This window comes from Amblyomma americanum, chromosome 9 (genome assembly GCF_052857255.1).
Source record: "Amblyomma americanum isolate KBUSLIRL-KWMA chromosome 9, ASM5285725v1, whole genome shotgun sequence".
In the NCBI taxonomy this organism is placed as follows: domain Eukaryota; kingdom Metazoa; phylum Arthropoda; class Arachnida; order Ixodida; family Ixodidae; genus Amblyomma; species Amblyomma americanum.
Genome location: NC_135505.1, coordinates 47669005 through 47690078, shown reverse-complemented (window position 1 = coordinate 47690078; position 21074 = coordinate 47669005). Strand labels below are relative to the sequence as shown.

Below are 21074 nucleotides of genomic sequence, written 5' to 3'. Positions count from 1 at the left end.
GGAATTTTTCATGACGTCGTCGTAGGTGGCGTAAGCGAAAAGAAGATATGGACGACTTTAAAACTCCGCCTCCGTTGACGCCATGGAAAGCTACCGCGCGCTCGCCTCTAAAACCTCCGCATGTCGCCCAGTGAGTTGAGCCTTGCGCCAAGCATGGGCCAGGAAGAATGGGCAACGCCTTGGCATGTCTTAGTTTCTTAAACGCGCCACTGCTGCGAATAAAAGCAAAACAATGATACGGTGGGAAGAAGAAGGTGTTGGCAGTTGTTAAGCAGAAGTTTATTTATTATTTATTTATTTTACAATAATGCCGCTCTCAGCCGAGAGCCTAGCAGAAGGGCATAAAAAATTATTTCTTGTACGCGTACAAGTATACGTGTGAGTGACACAAATCACGAAGAAGCAACATAATTCATCAAAATACAAGCGACAAGGCAATAGAAGCATACAATAGAAAACAACGTAGTATATAATAACAACTCTGCACGTCATAGTCATAAGCAAAAACGAGAAAGTTTAAAGAAGCAACTGCATTTCAATTCTACTTATTGAGAGTGCTACCTAATATAGAATCGCGAACAAACATTAGAAGATCTTAATAATCTTTTGTGATTAACTCTAACTGTGAAACAAACCCGGATAATTAATTTGTTGTTGTTAATGATGAGCTAAGTTCATTCCATTCTCCGATCACGCGAGGAAAAAATGAGTATCTGAATGTGTCGTTAGAGAAAGAATACTCAGCGTATGCTCGTGTTGATGCCGTGTTTTTCTAGCTTGCGAATATGAAATGTACTGGGTGGTATCTATTTTATGCAGACAATGCAGAATTTGAAAAACGAACTTAAGTCGAGCTTGTTTTGCTCTCGTCAATAGTGTGTTAAGGCCTGAACAAGCTAAGAGACGCGAGGGTGAGTCAGTAGGACGGTATTTGCTGTGAATGAACCTTACGGCTTTTCTTTGTACTTCTTCAAGTTTAGCTATGTTAGTTGCTGTGTAAGGAAACGGAACTGTATTAGCGTATTCTAAAATAGGTCTCACAAATGTTTGTACGCCAGAAGCTTAATATTCATTCGAGGAAGCTTTACGCGTCTTTTTAGATAAAATATCTTTAGCAGTGCAGTAGTTGTAATATTAGTTATGTGTCTTTCCCATTTGAGGTTTGATGTAAATGTTATGCCTAAGTATTTGTGTTGATCAACCTTCGAAAGAGGCATGTTATTAACGGTATAGGTGAAGTGAGATGGGTGTTTTTTTTTGTTGTCGCCATTGACACTGATTTATTTACAATTATAGACATTTTCCACTTGGAGCACCACTCGACTAGCGTGTTAAGAGAACCAGAAAGAGCAAGATGTTCGTCATGGCTGTTAATTTCTTTATATATCAAAAAGTCATCAGCAAAGAGTTTAATTTTGCACCCTATAATATCGGTTAAAGCGTTAATAAATATAATAAATAGCAGTGGCCCAAGAACTGAGCCTTGTGGTACTCCAGATATGACAGGCACTATATCAGATGACGTATGATCGAACAGAACAAGCTCAGAGCGGTTTGCTAAATAATCTGTAATCCAAGCGGAAACCTCTCTTCCCAATAGCTTGTTCCAGTTTTGCGATGAGCTTGGCGTGACTTACGCAATCAAAGGCTTTAGAAAAATCAAGTAATATCATGTCAATTTGAGAACGATTATTAACACAAAAAGCAATGTCATGAACTACCTCTGTTAGTTGAGTGATGGTTGATAAGCCTGATCAAAAACCATGCTGGTGGGGCGAGAGTATATTTTCGCGTTCTAGAAAGACTGTTATGTGTTTTAAAATGATATGCTCTAGTATTTTGCATGAAGTGCTGGTGAGGGATATAGGTCTGAAATTAGCAACATTATTTTTGTCTCCTGTCTTGTGGATCGGCACTATTTTAGCCTTTTTCCAATCATGTGGCAGATTAGCAGTTGATAGTGACTTGCGAAAAATCTGCCCTAGATACCTACTGCACCACTCAGCGTATTTTTTTCGGAATTCATTTGGAATTTCGTCGGGACCGTTTGCTTTTTTAGGGTCAATGTTGAGGAGAAGATTAGGAATTCCGGCGTCTGTTATTGTTAAGGGATCAAGCACCGAGGCACGGGGTGGCGGGAGAGGGGGAAGTGAATCGTTGTCTTTCGTGAGGACCGACTGGAAGAAATTGTATTGATTAGCCATTGTACTTTTCTCGTCTTTGGTTAGTTTGGTTGTCGTTGGCTGGGTAGTGCGCAGATGTTTCCAGAATCTTTGTGGACTGTTCCTCAAGAAGCTAGGTAAAGTGACAGTGTAGTAGTATTGTTAAGAGCGAATAAAAAAAGGCGGTTGCAATGACAAACAAAAGGTGTTTGCAGTGGTTTGAAAAATAGCCAAGCAGTCGTTTATGTATCGAATTGCTTGCTGGTGCATCCTAACCTTGCTCTTTCTGAGTGTGACCCGTCATTTTTTTATATTTACTTATTTATGGTTGAAATTATTATTGTTAAACTGCTTCAGAGGTATTTCAAATCTTTTTTAGCCGAAATGTTATTTGCAGTGTACGCAACGTGGGGAAAAGCAGGCTTCATGCTGAGGCAGAAGCGGTTTCTAAACCCACTATTCTGCTAGACGGTCGCGAAACCTATCTTTCTCTGCGCGAAGGGCGTCAATATTTTCCTTGCAGTCGCATGTCGCAACAACATACTCCAGCGCTCACCCATTCGCGCAGAACAGCGATTACTAGCTGGTTTTGAGTTTTAGCGGCCGTGTGTACCTGGAAGCTGGCGCTATTCAGAACCTGCCCTGTGAAACGTTTCATCTGAAAATTCCCATATTTTTGCACGCTTTTTACATGGCTCTCGTGGAAGCCACCGGGAACGTACTATTGATATGAGCTATACATGCGATACATTTGGAAACGTTTAAATTCATACGCACCCCGTATGACGTTAAGCCTAGCATCTAGAAAACACCTCTAAGTTACAGAGAAAGGATAAGGGAACCACATGGAAAAGATATGAACGCCATATTCCCATAATTCTGAGGCGCTCATAAACTTTTACTGGGGCAATCAATGCTCACATATTTCCCGTGGATTCTGCCATGCGTGCTTTCGGGAAGTGAAAATCTGAAATAATTTCTGTCGTGATTGGGCTGGGCGGCACAAAAAAAACGCTGTAAACTCCGCTAAGAGCCAGACTTATAACAGCACACAAAAAAATGACTGAAGGTGGTAGGTGACGAGAATTCTTTCTTCAATTCTTCATTTTTTTCATTTAACTGCAGTCTCTACGATGGAATATTTACAGGACCAAACACCTGCTTTAGTCAATAAATGTCCTTCATATGTACAACCCTCCGTGCAAAAACGACACACCCGGGATAGAGCTGGTCGGTGGTCTGTTATAAGTTCATTTTTATTCATTTTCAATGGATCTATTGTTACGTGACGGCAAGCCGATGGAAAGGACTACATGACGGATGACGATGGAATGATTTAATGGCGGTGGGCATAGCGCAAGCGCTCTCTGACGCGCCACTGCTCACTTTGTCGTATCCCAGTCCGTGACACTACCTGGGGCTGCCGAGCGATCGTCCAGATCGCACGAGCTAGGAGAATGCAGTGACGCTGAAACGTAAGACGTGGCGATGGGCGTGGTAGAAAGTATGAACAGAGAAGAGAAGATGAAGGGCTTGCCGTCACGATGAAAGAGATGAGCAGATGATGAGCGGGCGAAGCCAGGTCCACGAAGGCTGAGGAGCCGCCGGTCTCGGGAAGCAGCGCCGAGGCTCGTGGAGGCAGCCAACAGTTAGGGGCCGGGGTACTGTGTTCTCATGTGTGGCTGGGTAGTCAGTGGTGTCTATGGTCAGTAGCGCCGGTCTCGGTTCAGTAGGGTCGTAGGTCGTCGGTTCTCGCGTGTGGGAGGTCAGTGGGGACTCAGGTCAGTGGCGCCGGTCGTCGTGTCTTCTCGTCGGGGCGTGGGGCGAGGACGATGAGAGCGGCGGCGTCGGGGCATAGCTGGCAGGCTGGAGCAGCGCCGCGAGGTGGGAAGCCACGAGCACTCCACAGAAGACCTCGATGGACAGCAGGCTCCTGAGCCCCGGAACCGGGATGATGAAGGTGCCCACCACCTTATACCAAATTTTACATGACGGAGAGCCAATGAAAAGAGGACTACAGGACAGATGGCGATGATATGATTTGTTATTTTTGTTGTTACTGTTAATGGCGGTGGGCCTAGCACGAGCGCACCGTGCCGCGCTACTGCCCACTTTGTCGTGCTCCAGTCTGCGACACTATGTTGTTGTTGTCGCTTTAAGAACGATGGCACATACCCACGGTGGGGGATTGGCCATTGTTTGGTGCGGAACCAAACAGGAGAAAATTAATAGAGGTTTATCTCAATCGGCTGACAAATATCAATAGAGGAATCTGTGAATATAGATATCAAATTTGGAAAGATCGTGAGGAAATTGGAATGATAATTGAGGAAACAAAGCGGCAATACATAAATTTTAAAGGAATAATCATAAATAAGATAATTTTTCAGAGAAAAGTAAATGCAGCAAAAAGTTACTACAAAAGTCTCCCGGTTGCAATGACATACCCGAAAAGAAACTCACACACCTTCCTAAGGGTACACCCTTTGGCGGTTGCATTGAAGGAGAGAAGGACGGGAAGAGTAAACGGCAGCCCTAATTGAGCGAGAGGATTTAGCAAAAACTGAATTATATGCCGTGCAAACCACCGGCAGTAGAGAATGAAATGATTATCGTTTCAAAGACCTGCATGACGCACATAGATTGGATGGCGTGAACCCAGAGCGGCGTAAATAAAGATTGAGAGAAGGAATCCTGCAGCGCGACAGCGTCATGGAAACATCACATTGCCTTGAAGCGCATGAGCGTATGTTCTAAGGGAATTTTAAATGTTCAAAGTCAGCTGTAGCAAGGAGGGGCTCGTGGCTCAGGCACTAGTGAATTTGGTAACGTTGATACCGGGTCGTGGTCAGCACGGTGAGGTTCGGAACGACATGGGCAACAGGCCCATTGATGGCTGATTTCTTAGCGAAATCAGCCATCGAATTTGAATTAACGCCACAGCCCCCTGAGATCCACTGAAAACGCACTTCTTTCACATGAAGGGACACAGTGTACATGAGGGACCGGTACAAGAGACTAGTTCTCGAGCTTTCAAGCGCTGCCAACACTGAGAGACAGTCCGAAAGAATGATTACTTGAGTAACATAGCGGGGAACTTTTTCAAGGGCCAAACCAATAGCAAGAAATTCCGCAGCCAAAAGTGGTGTATAATAAGGGACTCGGATAGAATAACACCAATCTAGTGTGTGGGAATAAACACCTACTGCTGCCTTTTCGCCTTCTTTAGAGGCATCTGTGAAAATAACAGCATGGCTCGGACATTGGGGCAGTTGTTCCTCCAGGAGACCATTTAACACATTGGCAGATAAGTGCTTTGCATAAAGCGGCAGCGTATGGTCGAAGCAAACAGCTACTGCAGCCTACACATTGCTAACGCATTGCACGGACCTAAGCGAAAGTGCAATTCTAGACAACAGGTGCTCTGTAAACACAAATTGAGGCAGTTTGTAGAGCGGTAAATGTTTATCTAAAAACAAAGTTGGGTTAGTCAAAAATATGGAGGAGCCACTCCAGGAATAAGCTCAATTCCCCGTAAGAAAGTGCGCACTGTGAGAAGCTGGAAGCGAGAGTTCAAGTCCCGTACGCGGCCTTCGAGAAAGAGGACACAATTTGCCAATGATTTTGGTAGACCCAGGCTAAGCTGTAGAGCGCGCCTCTGCAAAAGCACGAGAGGTTGAATTTTGTATCAAGTACAACCGGAGAACAGAACACAACCGAACTCAAGATTGGGTCTTACGTAAGTCTTATAGAGAAATACGAAAGTGTCTCTGCACATACCGAATTTATTATTACTGATTCGCGTCAGACGACCGAGAGCTGGCTCAACTTCGAGGGCTATACTTCCGATATGAGGTCGGCAGTCTAGATAAGAGTCGTATATTACACCTGGGTACTTTAAGGACTCAACTTGCGGGATTTCGGCGCCACCATACAGTAGGCAGGTATAAAGAGGGGACGCTGGAAGAAAAACGAGAACGGAGAATTTCTTCATGTTAAGAAATAAATGTAACTTACCCAACCATACTTCCAGGGAATTGAGGTAGGCCTGCAATAGCTGGTATAGTGAATGAATGTCTCTAGCAGAAGCAAGGAAGACTTTGTCATCTGCATGCACATACACTTTGATGTCACACTGAATAGGTACGTCCCGCATAAGTATGTTAAAAAATAAAGGGGACAGAACCGATCTCTGAGGCACACCACTAGTCTGACAAAATGTGTTGGAAGTAAAGAAACCGTCGGAACAGAAGAAACGCCTGCTTTTTTTAGGAATTTCTGCACCCATGCAAGATATAAGAAGGCGGCCGAATTTCGTCAAGCTTGGTCAATAGTATAGAGTGCTTTACGCAGTCATATGCTTTAGCGGTATCCAAAGTTACTAAAGCCGCCTCTTTCTTCTCCATTGCGACCCCAATTCTGCTTTCCAAATCTAAATGAACAGTCCAGATCGAGCACCCACGACGAAACCCTATCTTAGAAGTACTGAAGGCTTGTAATGCAATAACGTTATCTGTAAGACGGCTGTGAACAACGCGTTCAATAAGTTGTACTAAATTAGACAAGAGGGGAATCAGCCTAATGTTATCGATCCCAAAGCCCTTCGTAGGATCTTGAGAAGTAAGATTATTTTCGCAATATTCCACTCAGGAGGGAACCAAACTGTCTCAAGGGACACAATAACAATATGCAATATATCAGTGGTAAAGTCTTCCACAAGAGACTTCCACATACTGATAGATGCCCCATCGCATCCAGGAGCTGCAGGTTTGAGGCCAGTAACTACTAAAAATAATTCAGAGGGTGTGACCGCAATGAAGTCTGCGCGCGGAGGGGGCAGGACATATTAAACCACCAACCGCGCTTGAAATCGCAGAGCAAGGCCTTGCACTATCTGGTCAAGTTGAGTTTTTGCACCCTGGGGTGGTAACACCACAGACTCGTCAACCTGAGAGGAAGGCGAATTATAATTGCGTTCTATGAATAGGTACAAAGCGTTCCTTCCCGACATCCATGACCATAGAAGCTGCCCACATGCATCTGTGCAAAAACCCCATATTACATAATGAGAAATGAAATCACCAGCATTCAACACTCTTTTAGAACTCAAAAGAATATTTAAATGATCTGCGCTGTGAACACCTGATAGACATTAGCAACGGTAAGGGGAGCACACTGTGGAACCGCGATATCAACAGCCAACAATTCGCAGTCAGGTTTCTGAATTTGGTGTGACATATGCGCCCAATGAAAAAATATAGAAGAAATTAATGTATCGCAGAAGGCCACAGCTGGTCTAAGGAAAAATAGGCTACAGCACTGAGTATGTCTGACTGGGGAGGCTCTGCGTGCGTTCGGTCGATTGCCTCCAGCAGATTAAATGGATTATGATAAGGCAAAAGTAGCCCTGCTCCAACATTTTCCGTTTACAGCAGACGGTTATCGCGAAAGGTTTTGTGAAAGTAAGCTGCTCGATAAAGAAACAGGTAAGCAATACGCAGCTTGTTTGCTCAGTCTTTTCGATCGATGGGTCGGGAATGGCCACAACGTACAACGATTTACGAGACTTGGTGGTGGCCAAACGGTTCTTGAGGAACTGTCATAGTCGTCTGGAGATTTTTCTTCGAGAAAGAGAGTGTAAAACTCTGGACAAAATGGCTGAGGCAGCAGCGAAATTTCTGGAGGCCCAACGGCAAAGAAACTTGCCTAAGTTCAAAGAATCGTTCGAGGTGGGCATCCAGAAAGAGAAGGATGTACCATCCAGTAGACAGTCAGGAAGGTGCCTCATTTGTAATCGATTTGACGATAAGGATTCCGACTGTCGCTCAAAGCCAAAACAGCTTTATTGCGTTTATTCTAGAAAAACAGGGCATGATGCAAGCTCCTGCTCATGAAAGCACGAAAACTAGAAGCAGTGGTCCTGCTGTGTTCAGCCAGAGAGTGCGCCTGAAACGGGGGGTCCACACAGAAGCTAGGCTTGAACCAGCTGAGGATAAGGTAGTGGTCGGACTTGTCCGGAAAATGCCTGCAGACGCCCGAGACATGCCTGTACTAGAGGGAGAGCTCCGAGGCCTATCCGTACGTGTTTTACGGGACACGGGGAGCAATACGGTGGTTGTGCGGAGAGCCCTAGTTCCTGACTCAGCTCTTACCGGCTCGAGATCTACGGTGTTCCTTGTTGATGGCAGTATCCTGGAAGTTCCTGAGGCAGAATAAGTCTATATCGCTTTTACTTATTTCACTGCCACGGCCCTGGTAAAGTGCATAGAGACACCATTGTACGATGTCATAATTGGAAATATACGAGAGGCCCGTGAGCCATCAAATCCCGATATTAATTGGAAGAAATCGGAGGGCGTTGGCTTAGTCAATGATGAGGTCGCAGGGAATATGGTGAGGGCGAGTGCCCAAAAATGGTGCTGGCTGGAAAGGAAGTTTCTGGACGAAGGAAGGAAAGTACTGCTTTAAGCGTTGGTCCCATGAGGTTCACCAAGAAAATGCTAGAAACAGATCCAAGAGACGATGAGTCATTGAAGGCGTGTTTGGTGAAAGTAGGGAAGGTTTTCTATGGCAGGCGCGGCACTTCGCAATCGTTTTCTGTTGAAAGGGGTTTCCTGTACCGCCTCTTTCATCTCGCCTCTGGCAATGAGGTTCGACAGGTAGTACTTCCCAAGTCTTGCTGATCACCGGCGTTAAGGCTTGCCCACAATAGCCCATTGGCGGTGCATCAGGACATTAAGAAGACTACAGATCGAGTTCTGGAAGACTTCTACTAGTCGGGAGTGCATGAGGAGATTAAGAGGTATGTCAGGTCGTGCGACTCCTGTCAAAGGATGTGCCCGAAAGGCAGAGTAGGGAAAGCTCCGTTGGGACGCATGCCTCTTATTGACACTCCATTTGATCGGGTCGCTGTCGATATTGTCGGTCCGCTGTCGCCCACATCGGTGAAAGGGAATAGATATATTCTGGCTCTCATCGACATTGCCACGCCGTATCCCGACGCCGTGGTCTGCCAAAGATAGATCAGTAACCGTGGCGGAAGGTTTGGTGATGATGTTTTCACGAACAGGTTTTCCGAGATCCTTTGTGACCAGGGCTCTTGTATCACTTTCGAAATGACGAGAGAGCTCAATGATCTCTTGGCGGTGAAACATCTCAGCACGACCCCTTACCATCCAAAGTGCAATGGGATGGCGGAAAAATTTAACGGCACACTCAAGCAGATGCTGCGGAAGCTCAATCAGAAGCAGCCGAAAACTTGGGATTATTATATCCCTCCGCTTCTGTTCACATACAGAGAGATTCCGCAGGCAAGTCTGGGGTTTTCTCCGTTTCACTTGATATTTGGACATGTGCGGGGACCGCTCGCAGTCCTCAGAGAGCTCTGGACAAGGGAAGAGCTTGGAGAAGACGCGAAGGCCACGTATGGTTACGTTCTCGATCTGAGAGAACGTCTCTATCTAACTGTGAGAGCGGCACATCAAAATTTGTTGCGTACCCAACAGTCTCAGAAGATATACTATGTCAGGAACAGCACGAAACGGTAGTTTAGAGTTGGAGACCGTGCCCTCATTCTTTCGCCGAGTAGCCACAATTGGCTGCTAATGCAGTGGCAAGGTACATTCGTGGTTTCTGGCAAAAAGATTATTGGATCGACTTGGGCCACACTAAGAAGCTCTTCGACATCAATATGCTTGAACGATACGAAGAGCGTGCGCCCCAAGAGACCGTCCAGGCGTCATCTTTCGTTCTAATCGAAAAGGTTTGTCATGCTCGGAAAACGTAGGCGCTGTTTGCAGGAGTCATTTGTAAGTTGCCGGAGGGTGATGCCCAGCGTACAGTGCTACTGTCCGGTGTTCGCAATTGTAACCTGTGCAAATGTAGCCTGGTAGCGTTTGTGCATTATTCTTTCCCTCAGTCTCCGGTTATGGGTTCTTCAGTGTGTACGTATTCACCTTCATGGTACAGACAGGTTTGAAATTTGTGTGTGATATTTTGTACTCTTTTTATTTTAGTTTTGCCAGATTTATAAGGTTTGATCCCATGTTCTCTCTGTGCGCATTTTCATGTGCCTCCATGTGTCACCGTGTAAAGTGCCTCCGGTGACTTCGGCGGCATCTAACTTGTCCGTTTATGACGTGAACATTAGTGTTTGTGCATCAACGCCGTTTGTCTGCTTTCCACGTGAACATTCGTGTTGTGTTCACCGACGGCAGTATTTCCTGCGAAAACATTTTTCAAAGAGGGACATATGTGAGGTGCACAAAAGATCCTCGGAGGATTTGTGGACGCGGTGCGTCGTCGACAGTTGTGCGTAGGACAGCGGAGCGCTGCGCCTGCCAGCCCAGCTTTTCGTGTGTGCGCGTGCGGAGGGTGTGTGCGAGGCGACGGCGACAAAGAGCGTGGCGAGCACGAGGAGCGGAGAGCTGACGTGTCAGAAAACTGAGGTGTGAAGGAAGACAGAGCCGCAGAGATCGTTTCATTCAAGCGTGGAGGTGCCAGCCGCCGGACTCTCGGTCCGTGCAGTCGTGACCTCCCTTCGATCACCGACGCAAGCCTCCTGCCTTCATTGCAAGCGTGTAGGTGGCAGCCGATGTACTGAGGGTCCCTGCTGCCGAAAGGCACTCTTGGATAGCCTACTTCATGCCTCCGGCATTTCGTGACACCGTCGACGAGACCTGACTACGTTTTTCCTGCCGCTGCCAAGTTCTTTGGGCTGTTGACTGAAGACCACCGGCGTCTTCCTGCAGTTTTCTCTGCTCCTAATACCACCTGGCTCTCTTGCGCCGCTTACGTCGACGCAACACCAGCTGCACGTCGCAGTTCATCAACCAGCGTTCCGTCCTCTTTTCAAGGCACCCCTGCTTCACCTGGGACGCTCAGTACCCGGTGAATTCTTTCCTTTATTCTGTAGTGTTGTACGCGTGTTGAGTGTGTGTATTTCTTGTTCTCGTTTTGATTTCTTACTGGCCCTTTTCCTTTAAGTCATAAATACTGCTTCGTTTTGTTTTGTTTGATCTCTTTGTTTTCTTGTTCTCTTGTTCTAACCTGCATGCGATAGCCTTCTCCTTCTGAAAGTCGGGGGTGCGCTTCCGATTTGCAACTGGGCCCCTCATATGTGCAAACGTCTGCGGAATGGTTGTCCCCGCCTAATCGGCAACGCGTCACAAATTTGAAAGCTTTGCTGCTATGATCAAAGCGCCAGCAATTCCTGCATTGCAAAGGATGAGGTTGTAACGGGTCGACGCTGTAAACTATGGGCGAAACCTTAAGCTCAGACGGGCACGAAGATCCTGCAAATGTTGCAATCACAGACTCTGTCGGCACACGTGAGCCATTAGCATCTCTGGTGCAGCGGTAAACTGATAACACGCCAACACCGGCGTCCTGAAAGCCTTCAAGCCTTTCCTGGGGAGAGGCCGATGGGTCCACGCCGCGGATGATTCCTTTTGAACATGCGAGTTGCTCTGGTATGAAGGGCTTAACTGGAAACGACGCCAAGGATGTGCAATGCAGCAACTCCGACAAGCACTGCACATCCGAGGATCGGCACAGAACGCGCCTACGGCCGAAAGGGCGCACTTCAGAGATCTCCAGATGGTGGCTGGTAACAGCCTTCAGTTGCTCCTGAGTCATTTTAGAATTTTTCAATTTTAGGTCCCCGTCTCCACTAGGTACAAGCTCCACGGGAATGTCGCTGTCGCCATTCCGTCTGAAAGAATCCAAAGGCAAACTTTGGGCCGAAAGGCTAGCGAACAATGGAGCCGGACCTCCACCCGGGGAAGCTAAAACATAGCTCGAGGCCTAAGGGTACATTAAACCTAACATGTGGAGCGGCCTCGCCGTAGAAGAAAGAGGGGGACCAGATGAGGCAACAAGATCAAACACAGGAACAATGGCGTTCCTCTAACCTGCCTTCATATGCAGCTCTCAATCAGGTATGTGGAGATATGGGGACATTGGTATGGCGAACCACAACTAATACCAAGTACAACAAGTTATTAATCTTACAAAAACGTGTTCTACGTTTGCGTTAAAATTATCAAAAGCCGTACGCAAATATAAGAACAGCTCCATTTTTCTATCTATATTCTATACTGCGTGCCAACCAGATTTACTATGTAAAATTGCTCCACGTTCTACATAAAGAAAAATTGTACGTTCAGCAAGATGACAGTGATAGAGGATACAATCACATACATACTCCGCGACCAACACTTAAAATAAGAACGAATTATAGAAAACAATTTCTTCTCTACCAGTCAGTGCTGCATGTGTCTACATGTGCTTAATAAATTTGAAACATTTCTCTAATATTCGTGCTCTAAAAAGGCCTTCAGAAAAAGATTAAGGAATTATTGTTTCCTCAAAATATTTGCTTTATAGACTAAAGTGATCCATTGGTATTTGTATTTAATGAAATGCAATAATGGCATTATTATTTGGTTGATTTCTGCTTTCATTGAAAAACTTGCGTACGTTTTAGCGCTTGTTCTCTTTCATTATTTTTCTTGTCCTTCATAAGCTGTTCATTGTGCTCTATCTTTGATTTCGTATTAATACTGCATGTTTTCAAATTATTTTACAGGTGTAAAGGCTTGGTTTTCGAATTTTTGTCGTCCTTATTTTTCATAATATCTCGGCTTAAGTGCATATCTGTGTAGTTTATGTATAGGTTGCTATCTTCGTATAAATTTTGTGTAATATGTTGCTTATTCTGAATGACAAGTGTGTGGTCGGTCCTGTTGAATTCTGCACGAGGTGGCTGGGACCGCCGTCCTGCATATGCATATGCCTTTAGTGCCAGCGTCTCCTCGTGCATCTGCGACGGTGGGAATGAATCTTCTTCTTCTAAATTATCAGGGTCATGTCACGAGGTGTGCAGGTAACATGAAGAAAAGGCACGAGCAAATAAGAAACTCAGGGATGACCGCAGAAACTGTAGCATATTTCGAAAAGAATACCGGGACAAGACTGCTACTTAGCAGCCGCTGGCTTCCCATTTTACCGAATGCAATTGGGGCTCACAACACGTGGAGTTAGGTGTCTTGCCCAGTGTCATTGTTAAGATGCCCTCTCCAATAATGATTAAAGACTGTTAGAAACGCTAAGACCGACTGATACAAAACAAAAAGAGTCAAGCGACGATTACAACCAACCGGCGCTAAGATACTTAACTACCGTATTATGTCGCATAATACACCCTATTTTCCCCAAACAGATCCCTCAAAGTCTAGAGGGGGGAGGAGGGCGTCATTACGTGAAGTGAAACACAAAAAATTTTGAAGCGGCGAGAATGGGACCAATAATAGCCTGGCGGAATAAACACCACCTTGACCATGGATTCTACGCTCAAGAGCAGACGCAAGACGTTTTCTGTTAAAGTGGCACTTATATCTCGCCCACCGGCCCATAATGCGGTCTATAGACGGGACTTCACTTCACTCATTCCACCTCAGAGCATTCTGTGCGAAGATCTAAGAAACATCTGCATACAAGCATTGCTTCTGTTCATTCTCAAATTCCACGTGGAACATGCTTATTTGGTGGCCGTCCCGCCGAACGATATAATAGTCTTTGTATTGGATAAATTCTTCTTTAGAGCATTCCGTAGTTCCTTCGGCTTTAAAAAATGGACGATCATTCACAATCATCAGTAGAAGACAAGGCGCCAAAAGAATGGGGTGCGTCTGGTAGGGCAAGCGAAAAAATGCTCTTTTTTGATAGGAAAATTGGCGGGTGCGTTTACAATGCGAGCCTGTTAACCAAGCAGAACAGTTAATCAGCCCAATATTGGGAATATATGGCATCCCATTGCTCTTTTGTAGGACCGGCCTTTCCCAATGTAACTGCGGTATGCGGAACCGATTCGCCAAAAACATGCTTAACTAAGTTCCGGAGCAACAAGGTTCCTAATTTATCTTACTGACGACACTCAGTTTCTGATCTTCAACGCTGCCAGCGCTCATTGCTGCTATTTCCCCTTATAAGAGTATGAGAAACAGAAACTCTCTTGAACTTTACGTCCAAACGGAAGTAAAATTTGCCGAGTAATCGATAAAGTTGCTAGACCGCAGCGGTGGCCAAGTGGTTTAGCATCTGCCTCGAATGGTGAAGATGCGGGGCTCGATCCCCAGTGCCGCCGGCTACCCACCGGTGATATAACGGGTACAAGCTTTCGCCTGGTCTGGTGCTCGGCTTATTTAGGGTGAAATCCTTGGGAAATGCGTCTTTGACCCCCACCTTGAGAAGTTGAAAATGCTTTGTGCCGTGGCGTTCTTTGCGCATAGATACTCTTGCGCCATAAAAATCCATAATCATCATCAAAAAAGTTACCCTATTCTGCTGCTCTTCTCACAGGCTTCCTTCTGGCCGACGCTGGCTACGACGTGTGGGTGATGAACACGAGGGAAATTGCATACCGTTCCAGCCACCTCGAGCTGAAGCAGGACGACGACCGGTACTGGCAATGGAGGCAAGTTGTGAGTCATGAGCCTTGTCTTACGTACAAGGCTCATGGCCGCTAATAGGGTGCGAATCGCTATCCAGATAATTTTATTGACAATGTGGCTAGCATTCTGTTGATGTAAAAATACTGCTTAAGCTTAGCATACTCCTAACGATCCAATAAAAAATGTACAATCTGCTGAGGAGCTTAACCAGGACTAAAGCATGTGCTTTACGGCAACCAAGGATCTATATTCATTTCGCTGAAGCAGAATACAATCCAACTTATTTATATGCTTGGCTGCTTCCGTGAGTGGCATTGTGTAAGTATTGTCAGATCTATCGAAACTACTTGATAATAATATATTTATTTTCATTCTACTGCAGTTTTTACGGAAAAACCTGATTTTTTTGTCGTCCTGTTACTTTTTGGCCTTTCAGCACGCGGGCTATAACTACAGCAAGAAAGCGAAGAACTCTTCCGTTTCGTGTTTATTAACAGCTTCATTGTACTAATTTGTCGTAGAAATTTCTTGAAATTATTGCACGCATAAACCAGTTTTTTATTTTGTATATCATGCATACGCATAATAACATCTACTGCCGAAACTCGGTCCCTCACCTCCTATTTCCAACAATACCTTGTGCGTTAATTATGTTTCACTCTAGCCGTCTTACTTTCGCGCCTCTTTTAGAGCGGCAAACTATTGATGTGTGGTCCGTGTAATCCACAGTAGTGTTCGAAAAGCACATGATCCCGTATATCCGGCATCATCGCTAGAAGGGGGGTAGCATTCCTATGACCACTATAACCTGGTCACAATTCCTTCAGAATATCACTGACATACAATGAGCAGCTCATAGTTTACGGGAGGAACGCGAGCTGAGGCCACAGCAGCGTTGTGAATCAGCTTAAGGAGCTATATGGCCGGGTGCAACCATCTGTCTAGAAACAACAAGGTAGGTAGTGTGCTGAAATAACAGCTGCTAGTAATTTCTGCCGGATTGGTCATGACGGTAGTGGAAGTGTAAAAAAGCTCGAATCATCGGTTTTTCATTATTGGTTTGTTCAGAAAAATAGCATCCCTCTTTCCTGGAATCTGCAACGCCTAAGGGTGCGCGGGATTGTCGTGGACATAAAAACATCCGCATCTATATCACAACTTTGTCCCAAAGCATACAAAGATTTCTTTCCCTTCTGGCTTTTGTTACCTGCAGAGAGTAGGCGTCTAAGCAGTAAAATGTCCTTACACTACTTAAAGCTATTTTTATAAAAGGAATGACTGTAAGACGCAGCCCAGTTGCGTTCTGAAGCATAAATTCGCTGCACTTTTTCTACTGAAACCGCTTCTTTTGTGTAACTCCTTTACGCACTTGTTAAAGTGCAGGTAAAATCACTACAGTGGGTTGGTACTGCGGTGAGCAGCATTGCTGTAAACAAATAAATAATGACGTTGATAGCATCAAATTTATTCCTGCTATATTAGGATGAGAGTGGGGTGTGACTTCCTAATATAGCATCGGCATGCAATGCTCCGTTTAGGGTTCAGTAACGTTAGACAGAAATACATAGTGCTTCGTCTATCTTTGTGAGCATATCGACACTTTATGAACACCTCATCATGTCGCCATTTGCGAAGACGTCGGTGCTGCCGGGGAGGCCAAAGACGGTTTAACTCACATTTGATATTGTCCGCCTTTTCTCAGGATATAAATGCCCTAATAATCTTCATCGCTCCTTTTCCTTGTATTGATATCTTGGTGCAGCTTTGACGAGATCGGTCGCTGGGATATACCTGCGTTCATCGACCTCGTACTCAACGTGACCGGTGTAGACAAGCTTCCTCTGCTGGTCTACTCGCAGGGATTCACATCTAGCCTTGTCCTCCTCTCCACGAGGCCCGAGTACAACGACAAGGTGCGTACATCATAGGAAGAATGTAAGAAAACAATGACGTTCTAGTCAGTATTCCTGTTTTGAGCAAGCGCTGCCTATTTAAGGCTCTGTTCGCGTTGTTCGGACTAAAAAAACAAAACGCCTTGCATCCAGTCGGTGGCGCGGTGAGATTGGGACTGCGATTTTAAGCGACATATATTAATCTTTATTCATTCTTATATTTCTCATCAGCATTTTTTTTTCACTTCAATGGCATTTAGTATCTCCTTGACAAGGGTGTACATTGCTTGCAACTCTGAAATTTTGTTGTTTTTAGTGTTGTTTTCTGTAGGCCTTCGAATTAATAGTAGAGTCTTATATGCTATAAATTAGAGACAGGCGGTGATCCTTGGCGTAGAGCTTGGTCCCGGGTTTTTTCAGCCACCCAGGGTTCGTTCTATGACAAACGTTTTTCTTGTTTTTTTTTTGCTTCCCGCATTTCTCTAGAGCTTTCATCGGAGGTCCTCCTAGGCATCTGTGATGCTTTGTAAAAAAGTTTCAGAACCAGTCCCCTTTCAGATTCAGAGCAAATGCGTTTTAAAATTTTCGCTTTCATTGCCACAACAATACGATTTCTGCTGGCAGCCTTTCGTTTGTGACGTCATGAACAAACAGCCCTATGATATTACTTCTGTTTTTACTGACTGAGACAATTACTATTTTCTATTTGGTCATTTTATACACGCACTCAGGCGAGTTGTCACTTAAGATACTGTTCGTGACGGTGACGGAACTGGTGCCTACTCGTAAAGTCATACTTTGGTCGAAACTCAGTTTAGGTTTCTCTTGCTGTGAAATTGTTTTGTCGTTAGTTTTAGAAACCATTTAGCGCAACTAACTTGGGGAAAGGAGGGACATCTAATAAATATATCACAAAGATCAGCTCAGAATAGCCACATATCAACCGCAGTTGCATTTTAACGCCTCTCGTAACCTAAGCATACGACCCCGTTTCCATACCGTCTACCTGTTATGCTCTTCGAGCGGTCGACACGTAATCAAAATATCGCAGAGTGCCCAAATTCTACAACCTCCGAACCAACGTGGCTGGACTTAGTTCATTTCGAGAAATGTCTACAACGGTCGTGATTAGTAGTCCCCGACGTCAGATCTGCTTCTTGATAAGAACATGACGGAAAATTTCCACTATGCAGAAACTACAGGAAAGGTAGAATCTGCAGAGCCGCCCTAAATATCCTCCGTAAAGAAGGGCATCTCAAACACAACACAACCCACAGGATAATCTGGATTCCAGCACACATCGGAATAGAGGGTAACGAAAAGGCGGATAGCTTAACTCGCGAGATAACGTACCGAGCTGAGCAGCCGCAAACCCTGGGTCACCACTATACCGTTGAGATCGGATATTCGGAGATATTGAATTTTCACAGACGAAGGAGGATTAGATACTCTCCTCCGCATAAGTCTCTAACACAGCAAGAAGCAGCTAGTTGGCGGAGGCTGCAAACGGGAACATTCTTTAACTTACACATCCTACACAAAATGTATCCTACACAATTCAGGGACACATGCCCGTGGTGCGGGGCAACCCCCACGCAATACCATATCACCTGGGAGTGCGAACGCAACTACGCATTCCACCAACACAAAACCCCGAGTGCGGAGCAATGGGAGAGCCGGCTCGCCAGCTGCGAGCTCACTGCCCAAAGGGTACTAGTGCAGCACGCAAGCGAAGCAGCTAGGCTCAGTGGATCCCTGGAATAGGGGCCCAACCTTTCTGAAAGAGGTCAAGCGTCGACAGCGAAGAAGACGAAGACCGAACTGCCAATCTCTTAAGAGACCTCAATAAACTTTTTATCTCTCTCTCTCGCATAGTATTGCGACTAGTATGATGCTTTCCTGAAACGTAGGTAGCATAGTGTCGAAAAGAAGTGGCATTGTTAACTGCATGTCTTCGTTTGCATATTTTTATGCACGTCAATTTTAATTCGCTCACTTCCCGGCACATATTTTCTTTAAAATATGCCCACACCACATTAATAACTATCGCTCTCTATCTAGGCTCTGCTTCAAAAAGGGAAAAATTGTTTCAAGGTTCATTGTATAAATTTCTTCTCGGAGTGCTTCAAAACTGAGTGTTTCGTGTTTCTCTGAAAATGATTTTAGCGGCAATTTTTAAATTACGCGCCATAAATATCAATTCGTTTAAAACATTAATGGTGGTATATGGTATGTGGGGTTTTAACGTCCCAAAGCGACTCAGGCTATGAGGGATGCCATAGAAAAGGGCTCCGTGAATATCGACCTCCTCGGGTTCTTCAATGTGCACTGACATCAAACAGTACACGGGCCTGTAGAATTTCGCCTCCATCAAAATTCAACCACCGTGGCCTTGATCGAACACGCGTCTTTCGGGACAGCAGCCGAACGCTGTAACCACTAAGCCACCGCGCCGGATCAGTACATTGATGAAAAAATTATCAACCAATCCATCGTAATAGCGCGTGTGATCGGTCCATCTAATTAAAACAAATAAAGCAGGCACTTGTTTATGAATGCTATGGCACGTTTAGTAAGTCGTCTTTTCGGAGTCGAAAATTCTCACTTGTGTGATAGCTTCTAAGAGCACTTTGAATACATGTTGGAGTCAATGAGGATATAAAGCATCGAATCTGTTCTGTGACCGTCTTTTTGATGTGGCTGTAATTTTTTTTTTTAGGGGGGGGGGGCAAAGAATATAGAGCTTTGCATCAGTTTTGTAACACTTTAATACACCTAATGTAAAGGACCGTCGTCCGTTTGAAGGGCATAAAAACATTTTCAGCGCATTAACTTCATGCGAAGGCTCTTTGCTTTGCAGGTCGATATCTTGCTTGGCTACGGTCCGGTAGCGAACATCAGTCATGCGAGGTTTCCTTTTCCAACACTGTTCGGCATCTCGGATGAATTGTTTGTGAGTACAACTTACTGAACGTCTACGTTGCCGTGACTGTAGTGCGACATAGGCGGGCTGCAAAAATGTGTGAAAATGTTTTGCAGCAGGAAAGTTCTGAGCATGTACCTGAAAGAGGCTATAATGCGGTCGACCAACCTATTGCAGTTTTGTGTTCAGTATATAATGCTGTCTTTTCCTTAGTTTCTTTTTGAAGTATCAGTGCCCACGACACCCTCTCGGGCACTGAACGCGGACCCCAAACCCACCAGTGGTGGCCGGGACTTTAAAACGTTTCTTGTGTCGTCATGCGCCTATTCGCAGCGTGATGCTGTATGCAATGCTGGATCCGATAAGTTGCCGACACAAGGCACAAGCACTTCTCTCAATTTGTACTGTAAATGCCGCTTTTCGTGCAACTCCTAATGACAACTCGCCACTTTAGTCAGAACGGCTTCCAGATTTACAAGCCCCGAAGCTAGCATTCTTTCTGCACGTCGACCATTCTATGCAACCGGTGGAATTTCAAGCGACAATGACAGCAGCATGAGGAGGTTTCAAGATTTGCGAATGTGGCTAGCTTTGAAAGCGTTGTGCAGTTTGCTGCGCGGCACAGCTAAATTTGATCTGGTGTGCATTGCTTAGTGCAACTCCGTTAAACCGGGTACGGTTTTACTAAAGCTTATGTTGTGACTAACCTTATCACCTTGTTTATTTCCGAGCAGGCTTCCGAAGCGAGCTGTACTTGCGCTTTCGCTTACTGTGTTTGATTAAAAAACGCTATGGACAATTCTATGAAATATTTACTCTTTGCAAAACGCGATCCTGTGCCTATTTATCTCTAGATTGATGTTTTCCGACAGCAAAAAAGAAATTGTTGCCAGGAAAAAAAATTAAAAATTACCCTGCCATTCTGTTCAAACTCATGATTCCTGCACCGAAAAGGACTCTCTGTTCACCGCTTGGAAGTTAATGGAGGTGTAGCCTATAGTCTCTGGGATCTGCGCTAAAATTGCGGTGTCGGTACTACGCTGCTTAGTTGCGAAATCTTGCGGTATTGACAACACCGATATTTCATTATTTTACCTGTTTCTTGTTTATAACAGCTCCGTTTTCACAGGAAGTTCCCTCTTTCTCATGAGAACGTGTAATGTATCGACAAAGGCCACTTCAATTTGCCTTCAGCGGCCCTTTAAAGTCGCCTTTGTTTTAACAGAATATGCACAAGCATGGCTTACAAAAACAACTCCTGCTGCTTAGTAAAGCTCGAAGCACCAGGAACCGCTTACGTCTTGTAATTTCTTTGCAAGAACCATCGCACAACTAACACTAACAGCAACTGAAACAGCTTTTTTTCTTTCCGGGCCACAATGTTTTTCAAATACACTCGCTGTCCTGACATCATCGCAACTGCAGGAAGCCGGAAGCATAGCCATTCAAATCGGTTCTGTAATGTCCTCCCTTGAAAATGCTGAATAGAAGCACTTCAATAAAAACGTTTATAACCTACATGAGCTTGAATGCAAGGCCGCTGGCTCGCACCCAGAGGATATCGTTGGTTGGAAGTGCATTCTGCAGCAGTTTGGCGCAGAACGCTTCAGAGCTGCCCCTGTTTGGTCTCGCACCAATTGAGCCT

At 45.1% G+C, this 21074-nt stretch overlaps 1 protein-coding gene across 2 annotated transcripts in view; it reads left to right on the top strand.

Moving 5' to 3' along the window:
- Positions 1 to 21074, top strand: part of LOC144103823 (lipase lipl-1-like) — a 120574-nt gene that overhangs the window by 59090 nt on the left and 40410 nt on the right. For both annotated transcript variants that reach the window (XM_077636524.1, XM_077636525.1), the window contains exons 3-5: positions 14523 to 14637; positions 16377 to 16527; positions 19367 to 19459. In XM_077636524.1, the coding sequence (XP_077492650.1) occupies positions 14523 to 14637; positions 16377 to 16527; positions 19367 to 19459 (359 nt within the window). The remainder of the gene's footprint in view (positions 1 to 14522; positions 14638 to 16376; positions 16528 to 19366; positions 19460 to 21074) is intronic.